At 56.6% G+C, this 26,141-nt stretch overlaps 5 protein-coding genes across 5 annotated transcripts; 1 reads left to right on the top strand and 4 right to left on the bottom strand.

Annotated features, from left to right (window-relative positions):
* Window positions 1-6,444: 6,444 nt before the first annotated feature.
* On the bottom strand, window positions 6,445-8,453 carry SPBR_06865 (ferrooxidoreductase Fet3; the record flags this gene model as incomplete). Its single annotated transcript, XM_040765121.1, has 5 exons — window positions 6,445-6,517; window positions 6,602-7,747; window positions 7,809-7,929; window positions 8,017-8,041; window positions 8,112-8,453. 5 exons carry the CDS (start codon window positions 8,451-8,453, stop codon window positions 6,445-6,447), a joined length of 1,707 nt encoding a protein of 568 aa, XP_040617522.1.
* Window positions 8,454-14,029: 5,576 nt separating this feature from the next.
* SPBR_06404 (uncharacterized protein) lies at window positions 14,030-18,016 on the bottom strand (the record flags this gene model as incomplete). The annotated part of the gene is made up of 2 exons (XM_040764661.1): window positions 14,030-17,737; window positions 17,939-18,016. 2 exons carry the CDS (start codon window positions 18,014-18,016, stop codon window positions 14,030-14,032), a joined length of 3,786 nt encoding a protein of 1,261 aa, XP_040617523.1.
* Window positions 18,017-18,849: 833 nt separating this feature from the next.
* SPBR_07642 (uncharacterized protein) lies at window positions 18,850-19,795 on the top strand (the record flags this gene model as incomplete). The annotated part of the gene is made up of 2 exons (XM_040765896.1): window positions 18,850-19,010; window positions 19,093-19,795. The coding sequence occupies 2 exons, from the start codon at window positions 18,850-18,852 to the stop codon at window positions 19,793-19,795; spliced, it is 864 nt and encodes a 287-aa protein (XP_040617524.1).
* Window positions 19,796-20,375: 580 nt separating this feature from the next.
* Window positions 20,376-22,461, bottom strand: SPBR_06824 (mitogen-activated protein kinase kinase; the record flags this gene model as incomplete). Its single annotated transcript, XM_040765080.1, has 3 exons — window positions 20,376-21,200; window positions 21,373-22,062; window positions 22,192-22,461. 3 exons carry the CDS (start codon window positions 22,459-22,461, stop codon window positions 20,376-20,378), a joined length of 1,785 nt encoding a protein of 594 aa, XP_040617525.1.
* A 2,046-nt stretch (window positions 22,462-24,507) lies between these two features.
* On the bottom strand, window positions 24,508-25,809 carry SPBR_07331 (acetyl-CoA C-acetyltransferase; the record flags this gene model as incomplete). Its single annotated transcript, XM_040765585.1, has 1 exon — window positions 24,508-25,809. The coding sequence occupies one exon, from the start codon at window positions 25,807-25,809 to the stop codon at window positions 24,508-24,510; it is 1,302 nt and encodes a 433-aa protein (XP_040617526.1).
* Window positions 25,810-26,141: the final 332 nt, after the last annotated feature.

The raw sequence follows: 26,141 nt of genomic DNA on the forward strand, positions 1-26,141 counted from the left end.
AAAATTTGTGGGCCGGCCACCTCCCAAGAGTCCGGGCATCCCGAATGGGAGAGGAAAGGCAGGCCAGAAAATGCCGTTTTCCATATCTTGTCGTGGTCTGCTCCGTATATTGGACCCTTGGTGGGCGGTGTCGGTGCTGGCGATGGTCGTCGACGCTGTCTCTGTCGTCCTGTCTTCCCTGCTTACCGTCGATCAGGGTAGGCATTTGCGCCAGGGTTCGCCCCGTTTTTTAGTTTGCACGGTTTCTCCCCACGCCAGGTGGTGCAGTGTTGATCGACCGGCCCATGGTGGACGCGCGGGAACATTGGCTCTTGGTTAAAGCGCGTAAATGCGCAGTGGTGTTGGCGGCAGCAGCCGGAGCTTACGCCAAAGCACCCGTGGATGGCCCTAAAGCCGTTTAGCCCTGATTGTCCCCAAAAGGTCCCCATGTGCATGTCACATGCTTCGTTGGAAAGGCATATGAGATAGAACTGACCTTTTCTCTCCGTCTTTGTTGTTTCCCACAGCTGTACGTGGCTGCTGCTCTTTACCAGGTGTGCGAGCAAGCGCACTGCCGAGGACGAGGCACGCATAAAAGCGACGAGAGATAGATGGCCGAACCGATGAGCCAGCAAGCACGACCTCCGTGTTCCACGGCCTTGGTTTGTTTGCTTGCAAAGCCATCACGGACTTGTCGTATTAGAGTTTTCGTTCGGATGATGGGCAAGTCCTCGTTTTCGGCCAAATTGTGCGACGTATTATGTTGTATCCCACCCGACGATCGCCAGCCAACTCTGCAAGGAGAACTCCATGAGGCTTACACAGTATGGGCTCTGCCTTGGCGCCATTCTGCGGGCTAAGCGGCCGACGGCTCACCCCAGCCCAGTGCACAGCGTAGTGATCGACGGCAGCGATTCGCGCCGGTGTGGTCGACATGTCGACGATGGGCGGGTTGGGTTGACTGTTGTTGCTTGCACTCGTATATTGCTTCGGATCGAGTGGAAAGAAAAGTTGAGGCCGCAGCGGGGCGATTAAGGGGCGGTGGGAAAGGGTCGGAAAGTGACAGAAAGTGACAGCAGAGACATGCATACGTCATCTAGGATAGAGCAATGGGCATTCGGCTTGGATTGGGAAAGCGCAGCCGTGCATTGCCATCACGCTTCAGGAAAGCGGCAAGAGCGATGGTACGAAAACTCGCCAATAAGGAAGTCACCAACGGTTGAATGCAACAGAGGAATGAGCGACCGGTCATGGCAGGGAAGGAGAGAACCAGTGCCGCTCACACACCACAAAATGGGGGAAGGCACGGGAGAGCTACTGTAAGGTACGGCTACCAAAGGACCAGAGCAGGGCAAGGACATGCGGTCCAATAACACAGCGTTCTCTTTGGATGCTACGGCTTCGGGAGACATTAATAAGACGGGATAATAATAAAACAGGATAGCGCCCTACGTATTACCCCGGACGCCTACAGAATACAATAGCACGTCGTATTCAGGTATCCATTCCGAGCTTGTTCTTTCCTGCGTTGCGGATGGAGAGAGAGACGCTAACGCAATTAGGCAATTACGGAGGATGGCACTGGCAGGCACGATGGGCAAGGACACCACAAGAACCAATTGGCTTGCACAGTCAACGTCTATTGTACTTGACCGCAGAATTATCCTTCTTTTTGCTTTTACAATTGTTTAAATTTCTACTTCTCTTACTTTTATCTACTTTTTTCTGGCATTTTACTTTCTGTCCCATTGTCTCTGTCGTAGCTACTTCTCCATGGTATGTTTGGTGACTCGCGCCGCAGTATTTAAGTGAGACGAAAGCACATAAAGAAGGGCAAATAAAATATTATATTACAGACGTGCTATTCACTATAACGCAATACTATTTGCGCCTGCATTTCCCACGAGTCCGGTAAACTCGCCATGGACTTGCGTCATTTCGTAAAGGTAAAGCAGAGCGTCGTGGACCTCCGGTCACGCGGTGCGGAGGCAATATAGTCCATATTTACGTTTCTGGCCTGTGCCGTCGACGTGACAGTTTGTGAAAAGCAGAGGCCACAACAACCCAAACTAGCGGTGGAGTAGATTGTAAAGTGTGCAGAAGCAGTCGATCTCCAATCGTGCAAAATACATAGAGCCAAAATCTCGATTTTGTTGCGGTGAGGCCACTGGGCCACAGTTCAGATCTCGTCTGTTACGAAGCTGACAATTATGAAAACATTATTCCATTCTTGTCTTTTCGTTTTCTGTGAAAAACTTAATCGAAAAGTAGAATCAAGATTACCAAAACTTGAAACATTCCAACACCTCGAACTGATTGGAAATCCCATTGGTCATCGAAGCCGCGGATGCTTACCCAGCCGGCATCGCTGCATGTACAAGGGAGGCAAAAGCACATCGGTGCCGATAGGAAGCACGGATCATCGGACAGCTGCGGTCAGCCTTATGCTCCGTATCTCGGTCTAGACCGCTGATGTCTTACTACTACATCCCGCTGTGCTTTCAAATCCATCGTACTTCGACCTGCCGGGACCCGAAATACGTCATTGGAAAAGAGACGGGCAATGGGTGTGGTGGTTGGAACGACAAGACACACACATCAGACATCTGAGAGTCAGCAAAAGCTAAGAAAAATAAACAAACATAGGTGATGAGTGATGGGAGCGGTCTGCACATCTGCGGCCGCGTGAAAAAGACGAAGGAGCACGGAGTAAGCGATGGCGCGATGGGCGCAATCCTTTGGTCACAAAGTGCACTGCAACATACGGCGCCACGGCGCTCTCTCTGCTGCTGAACTTGTTTCTTAGATTACCGCATTGTTCTTTTCAGAATATCATTCGGGGTGGCTGAATTGCATGCTCGTTTTCCGGTTCCGGCGTCCTGCTATCCGCTCTGCACAGCCTGGGAACCCGTTTTGTGGCTGTCCTTGTGTGTGTTTTCCTTTGCCCACTGTTTCCCACCCACCGGCAGACGGCTCCTCCGGGTGCCAGTTCCTGATGCCAGTTCCTGAGGCGGCTGGCATCCTCGCGCTGTCTTACGTCCTTCTCAGATCGGCCACGATGGGCAACGATAAAGAAAAAAATTATTGCCTGACATCCACTTCCCACTGCCCACTTCCCAAATTTTTGCATTCCTCGACATCTTGGGGGGGTGTTCTTGTACAAAAGACCGGCGGTTCCAGTGGTTCCAGCTCATGGCTGATGGTGTTTGCAGGAGCGTCTAGAAGGACAAAAGGAAGGCTCGCTGGCGTGAGCCATGCCCCTCCCTCCCCCCGGACCTCCGGCTCTGACACACCTACATCGTCTCAGATGCATGCTGCATGCAGATTCACAAGGCACAGAGAAATCAAAGACAGGTTTAACGTGCGAGGGCAGCGAGGGCAGCGAGGGCTGAGAAGGGGCGAAAAAGACATGCATGAGACTCGCTGCTCGAGCAAGCCAACGACGATGCACACGCCCACCCATTTCCTTGTTTACCCGGTACCGACGCGATCACCAAGTACAGTAGTTACCCGCACGTCTGGTTTCAGCTCTGGACAGTGGGGGGCTTGGTGGCTGTTTTATTTTACTTAAAAAACTTAATCTTGGGGATCTAAAGACACACGAAAGACACAGAGACACAAGAGACACGGCCGTTTATCTGCGTACGGCCTGCATGTGGCACTCCTAATGTGGTCTTGGGGACATGCTGTGTGCGTGGATTCTGAATGGACGCAGAGCTGACTGCCAGTACATTGATGGGCCTTCTCTGGAACGGCCTCTATGCAGCGTTTGTCTGACGCTGGCGGCGTCGTGATCGACGCTGCAAGCCACTACGAAAACGCCTCCTGATGAAGACGGTGACTGACACATAGTACGCAGTGGATGACCGAAACATATGGAGCTTATCTAATTCTCACCGTGCAGTTGCTGGACTTGTCTCGGTGTGCAGGCTCTCTCAGACTCTCTCAGACTCTCTCCTGCGTATCTAACGGCAGTGTTTAGGATGAAGAGAGGAGGGAAGATATGCTAGAGACACGACTGGCTGCAGATTAGTGGGAATAAACGAATGCACGGAAGAAGTCACTCTGCACATAGAATGGCAATACGAGCAAAACGTCGCAAGCGGAGCAAACGGAGCAAACGGAGCAAACGTATGGCTAAATGAAATCCGAAATAGCAACGTGCACACAAGCATCTGCACCTGAGAGCTTGTTTTGCATTGGCATACCAGGACGCTGACCCCGTCATCAGCCGTCTCTGGCTTCTCTGATTCTTGTCGTCGTGCTTGTTTTCGTGTGTTTCTGCAACCGGTTGGTTCCCCCGGAAATTACACAAACTATCGCAGTGTCTCTGTGCTGGCCGAGTTTGTGCCGGTCCCAGCAAGTCTATTGGCTCTCCCGAGAAGCTGGTTGAAGGGCAGTGGCCCTCTTTTCCGGTGTGTGCTATTTGCATGTTTTCTAAGTTTGCTGCTGTTTTTATTTTGGCCTTCTTTCGCTACAAAGGTCGATGCTGTTGTGCAACAGTGCGTGTTGGACAATACAATACTTCTAGCTGGAGCCACTTACATGTGGACATTGGCTGTGTGCCAGCTTCTTGTCACCTTTATCGTCTAGAATAATGGCTTGCAGTGTGCGTGTAACGGCAGACGGTGGTCGTCTAGCCGCCAACGTGCAATGCGACAGGTCCAACACGAGAACGCGGCCTGCACCTGACCTGACCTGACTTGTGCAACCACCCACGGTGACAAGGGAAGGGAGTGTCGAGCCTTTCCTGCCCCTGGCCTTGCTGGAAACCTCCGGTGATGTAACGTAGAAGCTGTCAAACGAGGTACGGAGCACACGGTAAGATAACACGACAGCAAAACAACAAGACAGCAAGACAGCAAGACAGCAAGCGTAGCAAGCGTGCACAATCTGGATGGGCAGCCTGCCCTGGTCGGACGTGGAGATGTGGCCGGCGTTTTGTGACTTTGTAGACATGGGGGAGGAAGGAAAGAATAATAGAAAAGTAGATGAATAAATCAGAAGCAGCACAATGAAAGGCCGTTTCAGCTAGCCTCGTGTTCCGCCACTGTCTCTGCGTCTCGTCTGCTTGTGCTTCTGCGTCTGCTTGTTTCTGTATGCATCGCCATCGTGTCGATGTCTGCCGTTGCTCCGCAAGGATAGCATGACTGGCTCGGAGGGCCTCGGCCTGCAGAGTCGGGGCAGTCGGTGCAACCTGTGTCTGCAAATGTGCTACTCGGGGCTTGACAGAGGTGTGGCGAGACAGCAGGCGACTGTGAACGGTTGGCTCATTCCCGGATGGTTTAGACCAAGTTTGTTGTCGATTTTGGCCTTTGTCGTGCCGCTCGTACACCGCAAAGGATGCTCGCAAAACACACAATCAAAGTATGCGGCGACAGTTTGCCTCGAAATGGTGCCTGTGCACCGTCGCCAGCTGGCCATTTATGCGCCTGGACTGCATCTGTCATTCTCCTCGGACCCATCCCGGATCCTTTCTCCTCGACCAGCCGCCACGATATCCTGTCAAAAAAAAGAAAGAAAAAAAAAAAAGAGAGAAAGACAAAAAAGAATTGCGATGCCAGAATGCCACGTTGTCGACAATGCAGGCAGCGGCAGGTGCTGCACGTACAGATGGCGCCCAAAGTTCGTTCTTTGGCAATCTGCGCTCGTGTTGTGGTCATGTACGTCTGCGTGCTTCCTCTCCATGCTACTTTCTGCCCGAAATAAATCCCGGACACCAGTCGCATCTCCGAGGATTTATACACGAGAACTCTGTCTGTGTCCGACCATTGAGGCTCTTTACTCCGAACGTGGATGTGGATGAGACTCCGGTGGTCCGGAGGCCGCCTTTGTGATAGTTCAAGGCCCTTTGTCTACCTTGTGCGTAGTCCGGGCGCTTGTCCGACGCGCCTGCGTGGTTACGACGATGCTGTGCTATCACTCATCATTAAGTACCTTCAGTGATCCGTGGTTGTCCACGTATCATCCGTTTGGTTGGAGGCCGTTGCAGCTTGGGAGGTCTTGTGGTTTGCAGGGGAGTCCAGGATAGCAATACTCGATATATCGGCGCAACGCGGAGTGTCGCATATCACTGGGATGCAAAGAACAACGAGATACACCCTTTGCATGGTTGCTCCAAGACTTGGGTGTTGTCGACCAGGTGAGCATTAAATTGTAGTAATAAAGAACAACAAATGTAGAGAAGAAATAAAACAAAATCCATAAATCCATAAATCCACAAATCCACAAATCCACGAAAATAAATCTTGGTAAAACTCCTTGGTAGCAAAACTCCCCAACATATAAATTATAGCCAGCAGCCTCGGTTTTCTCCGTGGTCGTAATAGTATCGTTTTTTGGTCAAACACAAGGCGGGACGGGGTCCCTGAAGCATGGCTTTGAAAAGAATCGAATGGCAATATGCCAAAATGGGGCCAACATTATAAGACGATGTGGAAGCACATCAAAGCCCATCTGTGCACCTCAGTCCAGATGGCGTCTCACGCGACGTGCGCGTAGCGGAGCAGGACAGTCCGTGGCAGCCGAATACAAAGCACTGGCAGTGTTAGCGGGAGGTCTGGCGGCCAAAAAAAAAAAAAAAAAAAAAAAAAAAAAAAAAAAAAAAAGAATACAGACATACCCAGTGTACGTCGTTGGCGGCACGGTCAAAAAGTCGCTCGTGTCGAGCACGTCCTGCGTGTTGCCGGCGGCGTTGCCCTGGTACGGGATGCCCTGCTTGATGCAGTTGTCAATGTGGTCCTGCGGGAACGAGGCGTTGCGCAGCAGCTCGGGGCTCTGAATCAGGGTCGCCGTCAGGCCCATCTCGACGTGCCACTCAATGTGGCAGTGGAACAAGAAGACGCCCGGGTTCGTGATCTGGATGCGCAGCACGGCGTACGAGTTGGGGTTGACGGAGATGGTGTCGCGGCGCATGGGGCTGGCCGGGAACGTGCGGTTGTGGCCGCCCCAGACGCCCGCGTTGCTGGCGGGGCGGTCGAGCACCTGGAACTGGTGGCCGTGCATGTGGAACGGGTGGATGGCCGTGTCCAGGTTGTTGACGACGACGGTGACGACGGAGCCCGTCGCCAGGACAAACGGGTTGACGTCGCCGTAGACGGCCGGGTTCGTGTTGTTGGCGCCCGTCGTGGCCACCGAGTAGAGCGTGGGCACCTTTTGCGCAATGTACGGCTGGCCGTTGAAGCACGCGCGCGGCAGGCCGTTGGCGTCGGTGCAAAAGTCAAAGTTGAGCGTAATGGTCTGCGCCACCGGGCCGTAGGCCGCCGCGCCGTCGAGCGCCCGCAAGGACACGTCGTCGACCGGCTGCCAGAGGCTGACGACGTCCTGCGGAAACGCGCCGCTGGGGTCCATGACCAGGTAGCCGGTGGCGTTGTGCGGCCAGACGACGGCCTGGGGCGGGTCGTTGGCAAAGTCGCGGTTGATGTCGAGGGACAGCAGGAAGGGGTAGTTGCGGTGGTCGCGCGCGACGCCGGAAATCAGAACGTCGTAGCGCTGGGCGGGCGCGATGCGCAGCTGGTACGCCTGGGCCTGCTTGACGTACGAGGCGTCGGCCATGATGACCTGCATGGTGTGCGAGTCAAAGTGCAGCAGGGTGGACGCAAACGCGGCGAAGCTGATGATGCGGAGGCGGTACGTCTTGTTGTTGGCAAAGGAAATGTTGGCGCCGCGGCCCTCGTTGACGACGATGCCGTCGGGGAACGGCGGCAGGAACTGCGTGTTGCTGGACTCGAGCATGTTCTGGACGAGCGTGATGGACTGGTCATGGTACCTAGGCGGTCAGCCAGGAAGGAAGAATGGCCGTAGGAAATCAGACATCGGCCGTGACGTACCAGTCCGAGACGGTCAGGACGATCTCCTCGTCATACTTGCCGGCATACGGGTCGTTGGGATCGTGCACGATGAAGGGGCCGCGCAGGCCGTCGGGGTACTGCCCCATGTTGTGGGAGTGGTCTGCAGGCGAGTCAGCATTTCCTCTGCATTCCATCACATCGTCACATCGTCACATCGATCGTCCTCAGGCCGCCGGCCAGTACGTACACCAATACGTTCCCGGGGCATTGGCCTACAGCAGGTTAGAAAGTGTTGTGCTCCGCGAAACCGCAGTGACAGGAAAGAAAGGGGCAGAAACCGACCACAAACGTATACGTAACGGACGAGCCGGGCGGGACGGGGCATTGCGTCACGCCGCTGGGGCCGTCCATCCACGGCGTCTGCACCTGGTCGATGCCGTGGAAGTGGAGGCCCGTCGTCTCGTTGCCCAGCTGGTTGTTGATGGTGAGCTGAATGATGTCGCCGGCGTTGGCCTCGAGCGTGGGGCACGGCCAGGCGCCGTTGATGCCGATGACGGGCCGGGAAAAGCCGTCGGGCGCGGCGTTGACCCACGTGATGTCCCAGTTGACCGTCACGGTGGCTGCCAGCGTCCGCGAGGCAAGAAGCACGGAAGCCAGGGCTGGCAGGAGGCTGAATCGCGCCATTTTCACACGGTAGAGATGGGAATGGTTAGTACACGTTGTAATGTTGTAAATAATCGATGCTAGTGAGTGATGTGTCGAGTCGGATCCAAATGAAACACGACAACAAAAGAATAATAACGCCAAAAACGAATAGAAGCAGCAAAGAAAGACGGAGGGGGCGTTGAATCAAGACAAGATGAAGGCGTAAAGTGAACGGACAGGCCCAAAGACGAGTTCCGCCAGCGAGAGAAGACGGCGTCGACCACGGAAAACACAAACACGGAACGAAAGATGAAAGAGAAAGAAGGACAAGAACGGGAATGGAGCAAGGAAACAAACGAGACGAGCGTGGACGATGGTGGGATTATAAGAAGAAAACGAAACAAAGAGGGTAGGACGATGATGAGTAGGCAGACCAGGGAAAAGCGTCAGATCAGAGGGGAGGGACAAACAATACAAAACCAGACAAAACAAAATAACAAAAAACAAAAACAAGAATAATAAAAAGAATAAAGAGACGCAAGAAAGGAGACAGGGGAGTGAACAAGGATCGACCAGGCGCCCCAGAAGCAGAAGCAGAAGCAGAAGCAGAAGCAGAAGCGTCTGCGTTCATCACGGGAACCCGAGGGAGACTGCAAAACAAAACGAATAAAGTGGGACGTGCGCAGCCTGGTATTCTTCATTAACTCTCGGAAGAGAGACCAGAAAAGACAAGGAAGGGACATCAGAGGACAAGGAAGGGGAACATCAACAGGGGCCAAGGTGGCGCGGTGTTGTGCAGATGTGCAAATGTGCGAGCGTACAGGAGCGTCGAGAAAACGCTGGATGCGGGCTCGGCCTGCAGTTGAGTCTGGAGGCGTTGGCTGGTTTGCAGAGTTTGGTTATGCTTGTCTATTTATTTCTATTTCTATTCTTTTCTTTCATCATGCAGCTTCCTCCCTACGTCAGATCCAGGCCAAGAGAAGACACAGAACGGGGAGATGGCACAAACAGGGCTCGGCCACTTGGCTGAGCCACTCATCGGCCATCAGAGTGTTCCTCGTCCATGTGAAGCAGCTGCATCCCAGAAAGACACAGAAGCCAGGATGCGCTTCAGCCTTGACGCTAGGACGCAGAGACACCTGGACGCCATAGCACCGAGAGCTGAACGACGCAGGAATCAAGAGACCCTAGAGTCAGGAGGAAGAGCGGCGTGTAGACACGACACTTGGACTGGAACAGAAGAGAACAGCAGCCGACCTCTCCAGCACAACCCGATCGATCGAAATGGCACGTTCCCGCTCCCCCGTCACCGCCTTTGAGGCGTTTTTCATATTTGTAGATAGTCGCATCCCTCGGTGCTGCTTGGGCAAGACCGGCTATGCGGAGTGCAAGCCATCGAGCCTTAGCAGCCGCTGTGCAACGCGGTAGTGTGTGGAGAGAAGAGAGGGAGTTGTTGGAAAGCGAGAGGAAGTGCCAGGTATGGAGTCATGACGAGAGAAAGACGGTTTGCAGAACGCGAGTCACATAATTCTGCGCCAATGTGCTCCAAATGTCGTTTTCCATGAAAACAGGTTATTGAAAACAGGTTGTCGAAAACATGTTGTCGAAAACAGGTCGTCGAAAACATCTTGGCTGTCAGCCTCGGGGCGAAAGTCCGTCGACGTCAAAGAGCGTGAGGCCCGCTCTGGACAGCACGCACCCGACACGCTGGACAGCGCTGACGGCTTATACGCACCTTAGACACTGGTTATCCGCACCTTTGACACTACTTGGACATTTCAGACAAAACCTCGGAGCCCCGGTGCTCGCGTCCTCGACACAAGCCGTCAATGTCCCAATGGACTGCCCGGCAAGTCCCCTGTTGTTCGCTCTCAGAGCTGTCACAGAGTACTGCTGCGTTTTGCTTCTTCTGCTTCTTCTGCTTCTTCTGCTTCCCGGTCGGCTTCCCTCGATGTCTTGTGTCGCCTTAATCATCGAGGTTGAACAAGGCTTTGTCAAGTGCTCATTACTTGGCCTGTTTCTCATATCCATACGATATGGCCGTGGAAGCAGGAAAGCGGGCTTTTGCTTACCCCCGGCTGTCCGTATTTCGTTTGCATCTGGGGGTGGTAGGAAAGGCTCGCCATTTTTTTGTTGGACGCCACGCTGCTTACTTCGGTCAGCCTTGGAAGTGATGCAGCACAGGCACGACAGAGAGCTGCAGACGAGAAAATAAAAGGCGTTCGCTGTATAATCGGAACGGTTTGGATTTAGGACACGGAGAATTGTTGTTTTACTTCGTTTCGCCTCTTCAAAGAGTCCGCACGTCAACGTTGACAGAGATATCAAGTTGGCATTTGTTTTTCCACCGTTAAACCCTTCTTTGCTCCTGGGACTCGTTTGTTTCCATTCATATCGCAGCATCGAAGCAACCCCAGGATGGAAAGGGTGTCTCGGCCCAGACCACCCACTCTTCAGGCTGGCAAATCATGAGACTGCGCGTGTTGAGATTGCGCGTGTGACAGGGAGAAAAAGAAAACGAGAGAGAGAAGAACAGATAAGAGAGTGCTTGTGCCCGTGCGCCTTGGTCGTTTTCATGGCTCGGGGAGGACAAGACGCATGCAGGTGGGCATTGGCAATGTACGACCTTGGTGCGACTTATGACTGTTCTTTCTTTCTTTCTTTTTTTTAAAAAAAATGTTTTTTACAAAATAAATTAAGAAATAAAAACGTAAAGTAAACTCTGCGCGGGCTACTAAAGTAGGTAAACTTATATGATTAAGAGGCGTGGTGGCTAAGGATGCCAAATGATGAAATCAGTGGATATTCCGATCATTGTCAAGGTTTGTAAATAAGAGCAACACGGACGATAATTTAAACATGGCCATTACATTATATCAACCACAGCCACATAGGCCTCATGAAACTACCGTCCGCCACGTCGGAAATTTCATCATCTACCTAGGGTGATGTGCCTGCTGATTCCACGTCCAGTTGCAAGGCGAGTTATCTTGACAGTGGGCTGCGCCCATGAACGTAATAAAGGTATGTCAGCTGTGGTTGGTGGCTTGTCACCCTTATTTCCTTTCCCTGCCAAATCTGTAACAATGCTATATATATCTGTATGCAAATACAATGTCCGCGAATAGATGGAGAGATGGCTCAAACCAAATACCAAAAGCAAAATAAACTCCCATGTTGGAGCAGAAGGCCGAGACTGTTGGTTGAGACACGACGTTCTGAAATATTGACAGGCGGATCAAGATGCAGAGGCGAAAACCCTAGGGAAAAGAAGGAAAGAAAACGTAAGAACGAAGGGGGAAGGACATACAAGAATCCAGTTCCGAAAGAGTAAAGCTGTAGAGCAAGCGAATTCCCATCCAGCAATCTCAAGTCTGCATTCCGTGTTCCGTAGTCGTCCGTATTCCGCATTTTGTTTCCGTGCTCTGTCTTTGTGTACTCTCTTCTCCAAGATGATCGTGGCTGCACTTACGCCGATCCTTGAAAAAGCCTACATTGGCTGTTTCCTACACTCTCGATCCGGGCTCTTCGTGATGCAATGCTCCGCCCATTGAGTTGCGGATCGGAAGAGGAGCAACAGCATAAACGGTACACATCGCTAGCCAATGAGGCCAAAAGACCAAAAGACCAAAAGACCAAAAGACCAAAAGACCAAAAGACAAAAGACCAAAGAGGGCGTCTGTCACCAGTCGCCAAACATGGTGCAGGTACCCATTGCCCGTCTGTCCTCCTCGTATTCGGTCCCGCGTCCGTGACAAGGCAAAACGGCAATCATGAGATGATAGGAGGGAAAGAAAAGTGACAAGGTGGCAGACCGGGGGGTTGACTCCGGACTCTGGATAGGAATAGAAAGAAGGCAGCAGAAGCGAAGAAGACGACAACAAAATGCGAATCATCGTCGAGAAACAGGGGTTGAGCACAAGGAGTGCATGGATCCGTGGATTCGACGGTGGCAGCGCAGCTGGTCCAAAATAAGCACGAAAAGGGACGAAAAGGAACACAAAGACACAAAGGGGAGCGTGTAGGAGCACAAAGGAAACAAGGGCGGTCGATGTGTGCAGCCAGACCAAGACATGGGCATGCGATCAGACCACATGTTCACACTCGCATGCCCGGGGGGCGTCTCGGGAAGAAAATGAAAACAAAAAAGTTTACGAGAAACGAGACAAGGTTCAGATGCAAAGGCTAACGACGGAATCGGAATCCAGAGCAATGCAGGGAAATGACCCGGCAGGAGGCCGAGTGCAGCGACCACAGCCGTTGATTGCATTCGGCACAGTCGATACAATGTGCAGAAGACAGGATCGGGTGTCTGGGTGAGAATGTGCACCCGGCAAATTCCTACGAGTTGTGTCTTGGAAGTATAAGTTCGTTTCTGCTTCTTTTTTCTTTCTTTTTTTTTTTTTTGGTTGCTCGGGCCGTACTTACAATGTTTTGACTCAGCAGGACAATCTCACAAATAAAATTGCGGCGTAATTGCCATAGTTAGGAGAGACAATGCAGAGTGTCAGCTCCTCCGACAGAATGTGTTGAGCCATGTTGGGTGGCCGGAACAAGAATCCGTCTTAGTTTGTAGTTTGTTGCTTTTGTCCGTATCCAATTGTTTGAAACATTTCACGTCATGCTTATTCGCAAGACTCTGCCGTGTCTGGCAACTTCAAGAATCAAGAACCGCCTCCGGACGAAAACACTCTCATGGGCGTTTTCTCACGCAGCCGCCACAAATTTCTATAGTGGTGGCCAGGTACCAGGTCGGGCTGAAGGCGAAAATAATCAATAACCCCGCACGTCTCATAGCAGGGGCAACTCAAAAATAAAGGATGCAAACGAAAGCAAAAATAAAAATAAAAATGAAGACAGAACCAAAACAAATGAGACCAAGGGCGAGAACGAGTGGGGAGAGCAACTGTAACCAGAGAGACAGCCATGAAATGCCCCGGAATGCATCTCGTTCGCAAACAGACGTGGGAGAATATGTTCGGCTGGAAGGATCACCTGGGCGGAAGCATCCTAAAGGAGAGGAAGAGCCCGTACGGAGAACACAGGCAAAAGAAGGGAAGCAATGTGGCGTGTTGTGCCTTGGTAGGCGGACCAGGCGGACCTGGTCACAGAGGCATCCTCGGGTGGTATGTTCCCGCGCAGCTGAAGGAGTCTGTGACACGCACCGAAATAGAAACCAGGCCATTTGGGCATGGAAAACGGACGAGCATCGGGGCAGCCAGCAAAACACGAGAACCAAGACACAGCTGCCCGCATCGGGAACCCGCCAAGGGAAACGACGTAAAAACGACGTATGCCGTGCATCGTGTCCAAGAGTCGAAAGAGGGCGAATCAAACGAGCAAACGACGGAGAGCGTGTTGGCATAGGCTGTATTAAAAATGAAAGTGCGAGGCACGACCCGTAACGAAAACAAGCCGAGCAGACGGCGATGCAGAGCGGTATAGGAAATAGAAGACAACAGAAAAGGCCAAGACAAACCCAAAAAGAACCCAAAAAGGAAACCCAAGACGATAGTATGTAGCACAATGCAATAGAAACCCCTGGTGCAAGGACACGAGAAACAAGAATCCAAAGAAATCGTCCAAGCGCCCGTCGACAGAGAACCACCAGCGCCTTACTGAAGCAGCGTCGACTCTTCGTCGAGCACGCCAAAGAGGCCCTCGATCTCCTTTTCAATGTTGCGCAGCTCCTCGGCCACCTGGCCCGTCACCAGTGCATAGGCGTACAGCAGCGCATAGTCGCGCTCCTCGACGTTGACAATCGCAGCCGCATCGGGTGGTGGCGGTGCCGCCGCTGCGCCTGCGATGCCGCTACCACGGCGGCTACCATGCTGCGCAATGTCTGCCTCCTCGTTGTTGTTGTCTTTGTCGTTGTCGTTCTCGTTGTCGCAGCCGTCTTCGTCCTCTTCGAGGAGGCTGTTAAACTGCTCCTGCTGCTGCTGCTGCTTCACGGCCGCGGCGTGCTCTTTGCGGAACTGGAAGATCTTGGCCAGCAGCCGGTCGCGCACAATGGCGACGCCCGGCAGCGCATCCGTCAGCGGGTACTCGAGCATAAACGAGCTCGCCAGCACCTGGAAGACATGGCAGACGCGGTCGCAGAGCATGGCCCGCTCCGCCGCCGTGTAGTACAGCAGCGCGCGCTCGCCCTCGGTGAGGCGGCCGCGGCGCTGCGTCACGAGGCTCATGGCGTAGAAGCCGTCGAGGGCGCGGTTGGTGGCGGCCATCATGCGGCCGGCCGCCGCAAACGGAAACGGCCCGCGCAGCTCAAACTCGGACGCGGCGCCCTGCCGCAGCGTTTCGAGGCGGCCCGCGTACCGCTGCAGCGCCGCCTGCTCGCCCGACTTGAGGTACGACCGCGTGCAGTCGCTGCGCAGCAGCATGGCCAGCGGGCCGCGCTTCCAGATGAGGCCCATCTGCAGGTACAGGACCGAGACGCCCTCCTTGAAGCGGCGGCGCGCCGAGATGGGCCACACGACACGACAGACGACCAGGCCCCACAGAATGCCCGCCGTCACGGCCAGGAACCGGTGCTTGGCAATGTCCATGATGAACGGGTGGATGCCGCCCTCGTCGTCGTCGTCGTCGTCGACCCGCTGCGAGAGCGAGTACGCGTACAGCGAAATGACGTTGTAGGCCAGCAGCGTCGTGCGGCCCAGCGGCGCTTTGCCGCGGTCGATCATGACAAAGAAGCTCGAAAAGGCCACGACCCCGCCCAGGATCAGGAGCGGCAGCGCGTAGCCCCGGCTGATGTTCCAGTTGATGACGGCACAAGCAGAGCCGGCCAGCGTGGCCAGGAACCGCGCCAGGCCGGTCGTGTTGGATGCGCCCACGGTCATGGAACAGACAATCATAAACGACAGCAGGCCCCACTCGCCGCGCCAGTGCACGTACATGTCTCGGGTCTGCGGGATGAAGGCCATGGACGCCCACAGCATGGCGCCGATACCGACCTTGATGCCAAAGCGAATGTCGTCGCGCGTGAGCACGCGGAAGAAGCGCAGCACGTTCTGGGCCATCTGCCGGACGACCTTGTTCGACTGCGGTGCCGCCTGCCAGCTGAACGTGTCGCGCTGCTTGATCATCTCGTCGGGGATGCCGCGGGGGAGCTGCGACTTGCGGATCGGGCGGACCCCGTTGCTGCTGTTGTTGTTGTTGCTGTTGCTGCCGGACGCGACACCGCGCGCGTTGCCGTTGGAGGCCGCAGTGTTGTTGGCGAGGCTGTCGTACGTGCCGTCGGTGTCGCCAACACGGTCGGGCACGGCTGCTTCAAAGGGCAGCACGGAGGGATAGCGCAACTGCGGGGCCTTCCAGAAGAGCAGCCAGCGCCAGCTGCGGCGGTTGTGGTCGTGAATCAGCTTGAGGTCATCGAGGACGTCCAGGTATTTTGTCATCTCCTCGCCAAACGCCTGCAGGCTGAAACTGAAGTGGCCACAGGCGGCGGCGACTTCTTCGTAGTCGGCCTTGATTTTTTCGGAGCGCGGGCGGCCCAGCTCGATCGTCTTGTACAGCTCCTCGAGCGCGTCGGCACGGGCCGTGTTGAACAGAGCAAGCGCATCCGTGAGGCTCTGCCGGTAGTGGTCGTTGATGAAGATCTCGAACCGGGGCGGGCCGCCAAACGGCGAGTCGCGCAGCACAGTGGCCAGGGTAAAGGCCAGCGACTTCACCGAGGGGCCAAGCATGCCGATGAACAGCTCAAAAATCTCCGAGGACGTGCGCAGCGTAGCCGTACTGTCGCGGCGCGACTTGCCGCTGCGGACGGACGGGGCGCGATCGCCAATGTCGATCAGCGGCATGTGGTCGGCGACCGGGCGCGAGCTCAGAGGCGTGTTCATCAAGCCACCCGTGTCGTTGTCGCTGTACTGGGTGATGAGCGGCGCATCCGGCCGGTCCTCGCTGCTCTCGTCCGACGCCTCGTCGATGGCAGACAGAACGGCCAGGCGACCGCTGCGCTGGAAACTCGAACTGGCGCGGTACAACTGGGGCCTGGCAGAGGAGGAGGCAGAGGAGGCGGCGGAGGGGCCAGAGGAGGACGAGGCTGCGGCGCCAAGAGCAAGAGAGGGCGACGAAGAGGGCGAGAAAGTGGCGGAGAGGGGCGATCCGAGAAGCTGGTCGAGAGACATCGCTGGCGCTGCCGAGCCCGTGGGAATGCCTGTGCCTGGCGTAGCCGTTGTGGAGCCGGCGGTTGACGCACCTGCGGCGGCGGCTGCCGTTGCAGCGGCCGACTCGCGCATCAGTTCGAACTGTGTGTTGGCCGCGCTGCGCAGCCCGCCAATGGACAGTGCCAGCGTCTCCATGGACTTGTACACAAGCTTCTCAAACTGGTACAGGCTCGCATGACCGACCGCAAAATGTTCGTACTTGGCCTCCTTCAGGTTCTTGGTCATCTGTGCGTGGGCGGTCGTCCAGTTGCTGACCGCTGTGCGATACTCGGCGGATACGGTCAGCTCGTCCTCGGCGCCGCTCAGGAAGCCGTGCGTAATCATCGCAAGCATGTCGCCGAGCGACTTGGACGCCTCCGTAAAGGACTCACGCAGCAACGCGCGCGCCGACACACGCCACAGGAGGAGACTGACGGCGGCCGTGGTGCTGATGCCAAAGACCAGCGTCTTGAGCACCTGCGCGACCTTGTCATTGGAGAAGACGCTGCTGTAGGTGGCGTTCTCCTTGGTGACGACGGTAATGATGGCCAGCGAGGCCAGCGTGCAGCCGACGTTGACGGACGGGTTGTTGAGGCGCTGCTTGACCCAGCCGATGAAGCCAAAGGCGACGCAGATGAAGAAGACCAGCACGACCAAGTAGGCAAACGTGACCCAGCCGAGAACCGACCCGAACAGCACCGACGTGGCCATGGACAGGATGGAGATGATCTCGGCATACGCAACGGCCACGACGCCAATAGCCGTGGCCTCGATCATGGAGCCAGCGGTGCGCGCGGGGTGGAAGTAGACGGTGATGGTGGCCACGAGGTGCTTGCCGTCGAGCCGGCCGAGCAGGTCCGAGAGCGGCGGCCAGAATGTCCACAGGCTGGCAATCGTGTAGGCGACCGTGCACTTGATGACGCCGCGGCCTTTGGGCGAGTCCATCCAGGACCGGAAGCGGCCGAGGCCATCGCGCGCCGCGCGGCCGGCGGCCTCGAAGCGAGCAATGAAACCGGGCGCGGAAAAGAAGGAGAGGTCGTTCTCGTCGTCGCCAAGCAGGGACCCGGGAGAGGACATGTTTCCGGGTCGAGGAGAGGAGGAGGACGCGATGCCGTTTCGGAGCGTAAACTGGCGTCGGGAGCGTTCGCCGGTGGAGGGAATGATGAACGTGCCATTGCGGAGTTTCTGGAAGGCAGAGGAGAGAGAGAATTAGACAAGACACAGGAGGACAGAGCGACAAGCGGGCGGGCGATGATGAGACGGGGGTGAAATGGGGATGCACCGTCGACTGTCCCGCGTTGTCCTTCATTTGCAGCTGCAGGAGCCAGGAACGTAGGCAGTAGGCACTGGGCAGCCGGCAGGGCGGGCAGAAAGACCAAAACTCACACTTCGCCTGGCTCCCCGAGGCGGCGGCCATTGGCCGTTGGCGGCCGGGCCGCCTGTGTTCGTGACGTTGTCGCCCATCGCCGGGCGTCGATGGTCGTCGTCGATGTGGTTGAGGAGAGAAGCGAGAAAAGAGCAACTGCGACGCGAGGCTCAAGAGCTTGGTCGATAAGAAAGGCAACTGCGCAGGCCGCTAAAGCATATCGCTCTTGGTGGAGACACTAACTGCGGGTACCTCTGCCAAGTCCATCCAATCAGGCACGTGTATTTCATGTATTTCATGTATTTCACTTGACAGCGGCCGTTATTGGAAGGCGCACGTTGTTGCAGCTGGTCAGGCTGAAAACTGGCAGGAACGAACATAACCAAAGAAAGATGGAAGGTGATGCCGTGAATGGGATTGACGTGCCAGAGACGTTCCTTCCCCTTTTGAAGAGCTCCTCGCCGCGCTCTCGTCACATGACGAGGCTGAGCAGGCCGAGCCTTGCGGCAGGCACCATGAATTGCTGTGTTGGGAAGGGCAAAGCTAGCGAAACGACAAACGGCCGGCCGGCCAAGCCAAGTCCACTAGCCCCGCTGTCTCCAGCTCGGCAGCGCTGTAGAAGGCACACTTCCGGGAATCGTGCAGTGGACAGCCAAAGAGCCACAGCCGCAACCCCCCACAAAGGAGCAGTACGTCCTGTACATCTCCTCGTCAACTGTCAACCTTGCAGACAGAGCTGCACCTGGGCTCCAATCCCATGCGTACGGTGCAGACACTCTCTGCATCCGCCTCCCGGACCCTTCTACCGCCTGCCCGGGCCGTGTGTCCTCACAGCTGCATCGCGACATCCTTTACACCAGCTCCTCTTGTGCTGCGTCTTTTTACTCCTTCCACGTACACGACCTCGTCCGCTCTCGCCATCGCCATCGCTATGGCTCCACCGGCTCCCACACAAGCGGCGTCTCCGCATCGGAGACAGTTCGCACCGCTCGCCGGCCGTACCCCTGAAAGCTCCATACCATCGACACCACCCGCCGCGGGGCAGCCAAAAGTGCTGCGGGGTGTTGTCTTTGATGTCGACGGGACACTCTGGTGAGTTGCCGAGTTCCTCCCGGATTGTGCTCACCATCACCATGTGCACGCCCAACTGACTCTACCGCCTCCGCCGACCCAGCGTCCCGCAGACGTACATGTTCGGCCAGATGCGTGCCGCCCTCGGCATCACAAAAGGCATCGACATCCTCGACCACATCTACGCCCTGCCCACGCCCGAGGCACGGCACGAGGCCATGGAGAGCATCCGCAACATTGAACGTGCCGCCATGGCCTCGCAAGAAGCCCAGCCCGGCCTGGCCCCGCTCATGGACTATCTCGCCGCCCGCGGCGTGCCCAAGGCCATTTGCACCCGCAACTTTGAGCAGCCGGTGCTGCACCTGCTGGGCAAGTTCCTCGACGGCCACGTGTTCGCGCCCATTGTGACGCGCGACTTCCGCCCGCCCAAGCCCGACCCGGCCGGCATCCTGCACATTGCTCGGAGCTGGGGCTTCCTGCGGTCGGCAACGGGCCCGAGTGCCGACGACGAAGACACCGCCGACCGTGCCGCGGTCGCTGCCGAGCAGAAAGAAGAGGAGGAGCAGGCTGAGACGGTCGCCTCGGTGCCCGAAGCCGACGCGTCGGGGCTGATCATGGTGGGCGACTCCATTGACGACATGACTGCCGGCCGCAACGCGGGCGCAGCGTCTGTCCTGCTCGTCAACGACGTCAACGCGCACTTGGCTGAGCACGAGCACACGGACCTTGTCATCTCACGACTGGATGAGCTGATTGATGTCCTGGAGAAGGGCTTTGTCGGACGGGAGATCACGCAGACATTGTGACTGAGCGCAAAACATGAAGCGAGAACGAGTTTTGATGATAATATGGACAGGTACGTCATAGATAAATATAAAGGCACATACATATAATAAACAACACGACATTTGAGACGCAGATCAAGGAAAAAGCATGAACACGTTCAGAGTTGGACAGAAGAATATGTTACGTCAAGATGCGCGCAGTATAAATGAGGTAACAGTAAAAGAAATTGTTTGGCATGATGTAACCAAAAAGTAAGATACAATACGCAATGAAATGACAAGATGAGATGGGACATTCAGAAATGAGAATGGCGACAAAGGAAATATAAATGAAAAAAGAAATAAAGAATAGAAAGGGGAGCATGTGAAGGGAGACGAACGAGTGGAAGAACAGCCGGCCAACATCGCTAAATCACTTGTATACAGATATATTTTCGTGTCCCTTCACGTCGTCTGCCTTTCCATAAGAAACACAACACCCGAAACGAAAAAAAAAAAAGAAAAAAAGAAAGAAAAGAAAAAAAGAGAAAAAAGAAAGCCCAAAACATCGCAGGCATGCTCGTCATCTTCGTCTTTTTTTATTGTCATCTCTTCCATGGTCTCATTTCGTTGGGTATCCGAGGGGGTACGTGTCGCTTGTCGAAGTATAAACAGTTTGCGGCTGGTATGGCGGCTGCTGGCTCTGGTGCTGTTGTTGTTGGTAATGGTACTGCTGCGCGTGCTGGTGCTGGTGCTGGAGCGAGTGGTGAGAATGCGAATTCGAGTGCTGCTGCTGCTGCTGCTGCTGCTGTTGCTGTTGCTGGTGCTGCAGCTGCCGGCGCCGCAGCTCATCGGGCGTCTCTTTTTTCGGAGGGGGCGGTGGTGGCCCACTCGGCTGTGGTGCCAGACGGACAGGGAGGGAGAACGTCGCTGGGCTCGTACCGGCGCTAGTGGGGCCGCCGGACAGGCCGTTGCCGAGGCCCGTTGCGATCGGCACAGGCACGCGGGGGATCGATTCGGCGGTGGCTACTCGTGCTCCCAGTCCCGGATGTACAGCCTGTCCACTTGCGCGGCCAAGGCTGCCGAATCCGGCACTGCTGCTACCCCCAGCGCCGCCGCTGATCCCGGCACTGCCGAGGCCGTTGCCAGATCCAACGGCAGCCCGCGTTGGGGACCGATTCGGAAGGCTGATGCCATGTTGGTCATGTGGTGACAAAATATCGCCCACAATAGGGATCTCACCTGAAGTTGGTGTCTGTAGCGTACGGTCACGGTCGTCACCGTGGTACGTCGTCGGGGAATCGGTGCCGCGGAGGAGCTCCTGCGTGGCAGGCGACAGCTGGGGGGCTAGGTGGGACTTGCGGTTGTCCCGCTCCATCATGCCGACAGCCCACTCGCGCAGGTCGACAGGCGTTCTCTTGGCGGCTTGGACGAACGGATCACGGTCCTGCATGTGTTAGCAAGGCGCACAGCAAAATAGCAAACAGCGTATAGAAGAAGGGGAAAGAATCAAAAGAATAACAAAAGGAAAAAACAAAAGGAAAGAACAAAAGGAAGATAGCATGGGCAAGCGGCTGTGCTGCAAAAACAGCCGCTGTTGCTCCCATCCGTGGACTCACAAAGAGCTCCTGCGGCGTGGGCCGCTCGTCGGGGTTTTTGAAGAGACACTTTTGAATCATGTCTTCGAGAATGCTGGGGAAGGCGTCGCTCTTGGGCAGGCGTGGTGCGGGCTCGTGGACGATTTGCTGGAGGAGGTCGAGAATACCGGCCGGCGCGCTCTCCGCATCCGACAGCTGCTCGCTGGCGGCAAAGGGGAACTTGCCAATGGCCAGCTCCATGATGGACAGGCCGAAGCTCCACACGTCCGACTTGACCGTGTACCGCTCGCCCTGGATGCGCTCGGGCGCCATGTATGTGGAGGTGCCCACAAAGGTGTCGGCGATGGAGTTGATGAGCTCGCCGGAGACGCCAAAGTCGCACAATTTGATGTTGCCGCGGGAGTTGAGCAGGATGTTGGAGGGCTTGATGTCGCGGTGCATAATGTGGTGCTTCACATAGAGGTACGTCAGGCCGCCGAGGGTGGCTTCGGCGATCTTGCCGAGGACGTCGACGCGGACGGGGCCGAAGACGCGGGACACGCGGTCGAGGGAGCCGACGTCCATGTACTCCATGCACATAATCACGTCGTTGTTGTCGTTGAGGAACGAGCCGTAAAAGGTCACAATGTACTCGGAGTGGCAGCCGCGCATGATCTGCAGCTCGCGCACGATCCGCTTGCGCATTTCCCGCTTCGCCTCGACATGGATGACCTGTGCAAAAGTTAGTCTGCGAACGGCGCGGGCGGCACAAGAGATGCGTAAACAGGGAACACAGGGAACACAGGGAACACAGGAAACACAGGGAACACAGCGTCGAGAGCCAAATCAGAGGCAACGCACCTTGCGGGCAATCGTTGTGTTGGTCGGGATGTGTCGGACTTTGCTGACGGTGCCGCCGTTGCCGGAGCCCAGCTCCTTGATGAACTCAATGTCTTCGGGCCGCAGATCCAGGTTGTATTCGATGCCGATCTCGAGATGGGCAGACTCGTCGTTGGGGTCGCCACCGTTGTTGGCGGTCTCGGCGGTCGGTGGCGGCTTGGGCGCGGCCGGCGTCAGGGCGAGGCCCTTGACGTTCTTCCGCTTCATCGACCGGGGCGCAAAGTCGGCCATGCTGGGCGAATGTGGGCGGAGAGAGGAGGGGGCGATAGGAGGGAGAGATAGGAGGAAAGCAAGATGAGCCCGTGATTGCTGCTGCTGTTTGAACAACGATCGACGCCGGGCAGGTGGTTGTTGGTGGGCGGTGAGCGAGGCAGGAGCGGTCGACAAGGGGTCGAGGGGGGGGCCGAGAGGACGGAGCGGCTGCCAGGAAAGGAGACCGAGGGGGGGCGAGGACGCAGACAAACAGGAGGAAAGAGCAAACAAGGGGAGAGGGCACGAGGATGCGGATACCCAAAAGGAAGCTCGAGGGGAAATGTCGTGAAAGGAGGAAAGAGCAACGCAACTCACGGTTCGGGCGGGTGGGCGTTGTTTCTGTCTGGCGGCAAGCGGGACAGAGCCAGAGAGGGTTGTCACATTCTAGGAAGGAGGGGCCGTTGGGCGAGTTGACTGGCGGGAGGGCGAGACGGTCTCCAGTGGCTGCGAGGCTTTAGGGGCCTGGGCCGCGCTGGGCGTTAGAGCCGTTTGGCGCTGGCGAATCTGGAGGCAGAACAGGCAGGCTCGCAGGGTTCCCCTCGTGGCCCCCACTTTTCGTCTCTTGTCGCCAGGAACAGCACTGCGTCGTTGTGTGTTGGTCCGCCGTATTCGTAGGCCGAAGGGGGGCGGCAACGGCAGGATGGCTCGAGAAAGGAAATGGGAAATGCGCCGGGTGCTTCTGCTCGTGCCGTTGCTCGTACTGAAAGTCATCTTATCAATCTACAGCTTCTCATCGTGCTCTCCAAGGGCGCCATATTCGGGGCGACGAATCTCTGAACTGACATCTCACCAGCGCCGTCTACGGAGCACGTATGCAGACAAAACTGCCCGTCCCTTGCTTCTGCTGCTGTGCTTCTCGGGTACCTGTCGCGGTGCTGGCATCCGACCGGCATGTGCGGTGGCACCGCCGAGACGTTGTGTTGCTGGAGGGGCCACGACGCCTACAGGCGCGGCCCTTCTTACGACGTATACGTGAACGTGAACACGGCGGGGGCTGGCAGAGCTCGCAGAAACAGCTTCACTATCTTCACTATCTTCACTGTCCGTTGTGTTCTGGGTCTGCTGCCCCTGCGCGTTCCTGCCCCTTGTGCCCTGAGCCCGTCAAGGGCCGGCCTAGTCGCCGTTGGCGTGTAAGAGAGGCGCTTCGTCAGGGCCCACGCATTGTCCCGCCCACAGCGTCTCCCCTGAGCTCCCTTGCTTTCCGGCCAACTAGCGCTCCTTCGCAGTCTTTTGTACGACAGACGAACTATGCCAGATACGAATATGTATGTACCTCTGCCTCGCACAGCACAGTGACAGGCCTGGGCCAACCAGGTCTTGCCTCGTGCCAAGCCTTTTGCACCCCTGCTCGTCTTCCCCGTCGTCAGCCATTGGAGCCCCTCGGCCAGGCCCATGGCACTTCAATAACGCATCTTTCCAGCGGTTTCGACATGTGTGATGAGAGGTGAGTGCACAGGTCAGCGAGCAGCACGAGCGACTGCTGTTGGTGGGACGCTGGTGGATGGTCCTCGTTCCGCGTTTCAGAGGCCGACGAACCTGGACTGGTAAAACGGCAAAACAGGGTTCAAACAAGAATGACGACTTTGTCAGGGCGGTGGAAAGACGACGGCCGTTTAGCTAGCCAGAGTTGTGCAGAGAAAAAACCAAATGAAAACAAAAAGGCAGGGCGAACACGGCGATGTCCGAAGAGCATAGCAAACGTCTGTCATTCGCACGCGTAGGCCAGCTCGCCACGAGGTATGGGCCGTACGTAAGCGCCTCGACTACATCGGACATTCCTCGTAGATATGCCATTTTGATAGTGTATACCATGCAGCAGAAGACCCGGTTACCGTGTGTCGATGTTTTCTCTGTTTTATATTTATATATATTATTGTACATTCGCCTGATTGACTGCCCCTGCCCAGCCAGTGTCTAATTTATGGTTGGGCCGCTATTTTGGTGTGTGTTCTTTGCTCATTTTGCCCTTGCAATTGCTCGTTTCGGTCGTGTCCGTCGTCTTCTCCGAGCGGGTATTCATCTCTTCTACACAGACTCGACACGCTGCACCACCATGGCCGTGGCCGCGCCGCCGCCGTTGCAGATGGCCGCCACGCCGTACTCGCCGGGCTTGAGCTGGTGCAGCAGCGTCACCAGGATGCGCGAGCCGGAGCTGCCGAGCGCGTGGCCCAGCGCGATGGCGCCGCCCAGCGCATTGACGCGGGCGCCCGCGTCCAGGCCCAGGATCTTCTCGTTGGCCTTGATGACGGCCGCAAACGCCTCGTTGAACTCCCACACGGCCACGTCCTTCTGGGTGATGCCGGCGCGCTGCAGCGCAAGGGGCACGGCCTTGGCCGGCGCCACGGGGAAGTCGATGGGCTCGACGGCCGCGTCCGCGTAGCTGCAGATCCTGGCCAGCACGCGCGACGTGCCGCCGTTGGCATACGCGCGGGCGACGGCGGCGCTGCCGAGCACGAGCGCCGAGGCGCCGTCGTTGAGGCTCGACGAATTGGCGGCCGTGACGGTGCCGGAGCCGTCGCGCAGAAACGCGGGCTTGAGCTTGGGCACCTTGGCCACGTCGACGTCCAGGAAGCCCTCGTCGGTGTCGACGACCGTCTCCGTCTTCTTGCGCTTGTCCGTCACGGTCACGGGCGCAATCTCGTCCGCAAACGCCCCGGCGTCCCAGGCGGCCTTGGCGCGCTCGTACGAGCGGATGGCGTAGCCGTCCTGGTCCTCGCGCGTGATGCCGTGCTTCTTGGCCGTCGTCTCGGCGCAGATGCCCATGTGGTGGTGGTCGTAGGCGTCGGTCAGGCCGTCCTTGATCAGGCTGTCCTCGAGCGTGACGTTGCCAAAGGCCGGCAGGCCGCTCGCGCGCGGGACGTAGTACGGCGCCTGCGACATGCTCTCCATGCCGCCGGCCACCTGCACCTCGCTGTGGCCCAGCTCAATGTCCTGCGCCGCGAGGGCCACCGCCTTGAGGCCGGACGCGCACACCTTGTTGACCGTCGTCGCCTCGGTCGACGTCGGCAGCCCGGCAAAGATGGCCGCCTGGCGGGCGGGCGACTGCCCGACGTTGCCCTGCAGGACGTTGCCAAAGTACACGTTCTGAATCTTGTCGACGGGGATGCCGGACTTTTCGACGGCCGACTTGATGGCCACGGCGCCCAGCCGCGGCGCCGGCACGCTGACGAACGCGCCGTTGAACTTGGCCGTCGGCGTCCGCGACGCACTCAGAATGTAGGCATCCTGGGTCGCGCGGCGCAGGACCGACTGGGCGGAGAACGGCCGGGCAGCCGCCGCAGTCCGAAGGTGGCGGACAACCGACGGGCGGATGCTCTGCAACGTCATTGCGGTGTATTTGTGTGGGGTGTCGTGGGGGTGGAGCAGGATGGCACGGCTGCGACAGAAAGAGGAGGGAGGAGGAAAGAAAACGCGAGTCGGGGAAAAGCCAAAGTCGTTGTGAGAGGAATGAACAGCGAGACCTTTGTCTTTTATTTGAAGAGACCGCGGCCTCTCGACGTCTGCCGTAGTGGGCGTCTCTCCGAAGAGAAGAGGAATGTGGGTGCAGCTGCTGGCCTCCAAGCACATGCTTGGCCGCTAGTAGCCGAGAAATGCCAGGTGTATTAGTGCACGTCACTGATTGGTACCGGGAATTGCCCCCCATTACAGTGTAGTTGCGG

The sequence above is a fragment of the Sporothrix brasiliensis genome (assembly GCF_000820605.1).
Source record: "Sporothrix brasiliensis 5110 chromosome Unknown Cont20, whole genome shotgun sequence".
NCBI lineage: Eukaryota > Fungi > Ascomycota > Sordariomycetes > Ophiostomatales > Ophiostomataceae > Sporothrix > Sporothrix brasiliensis.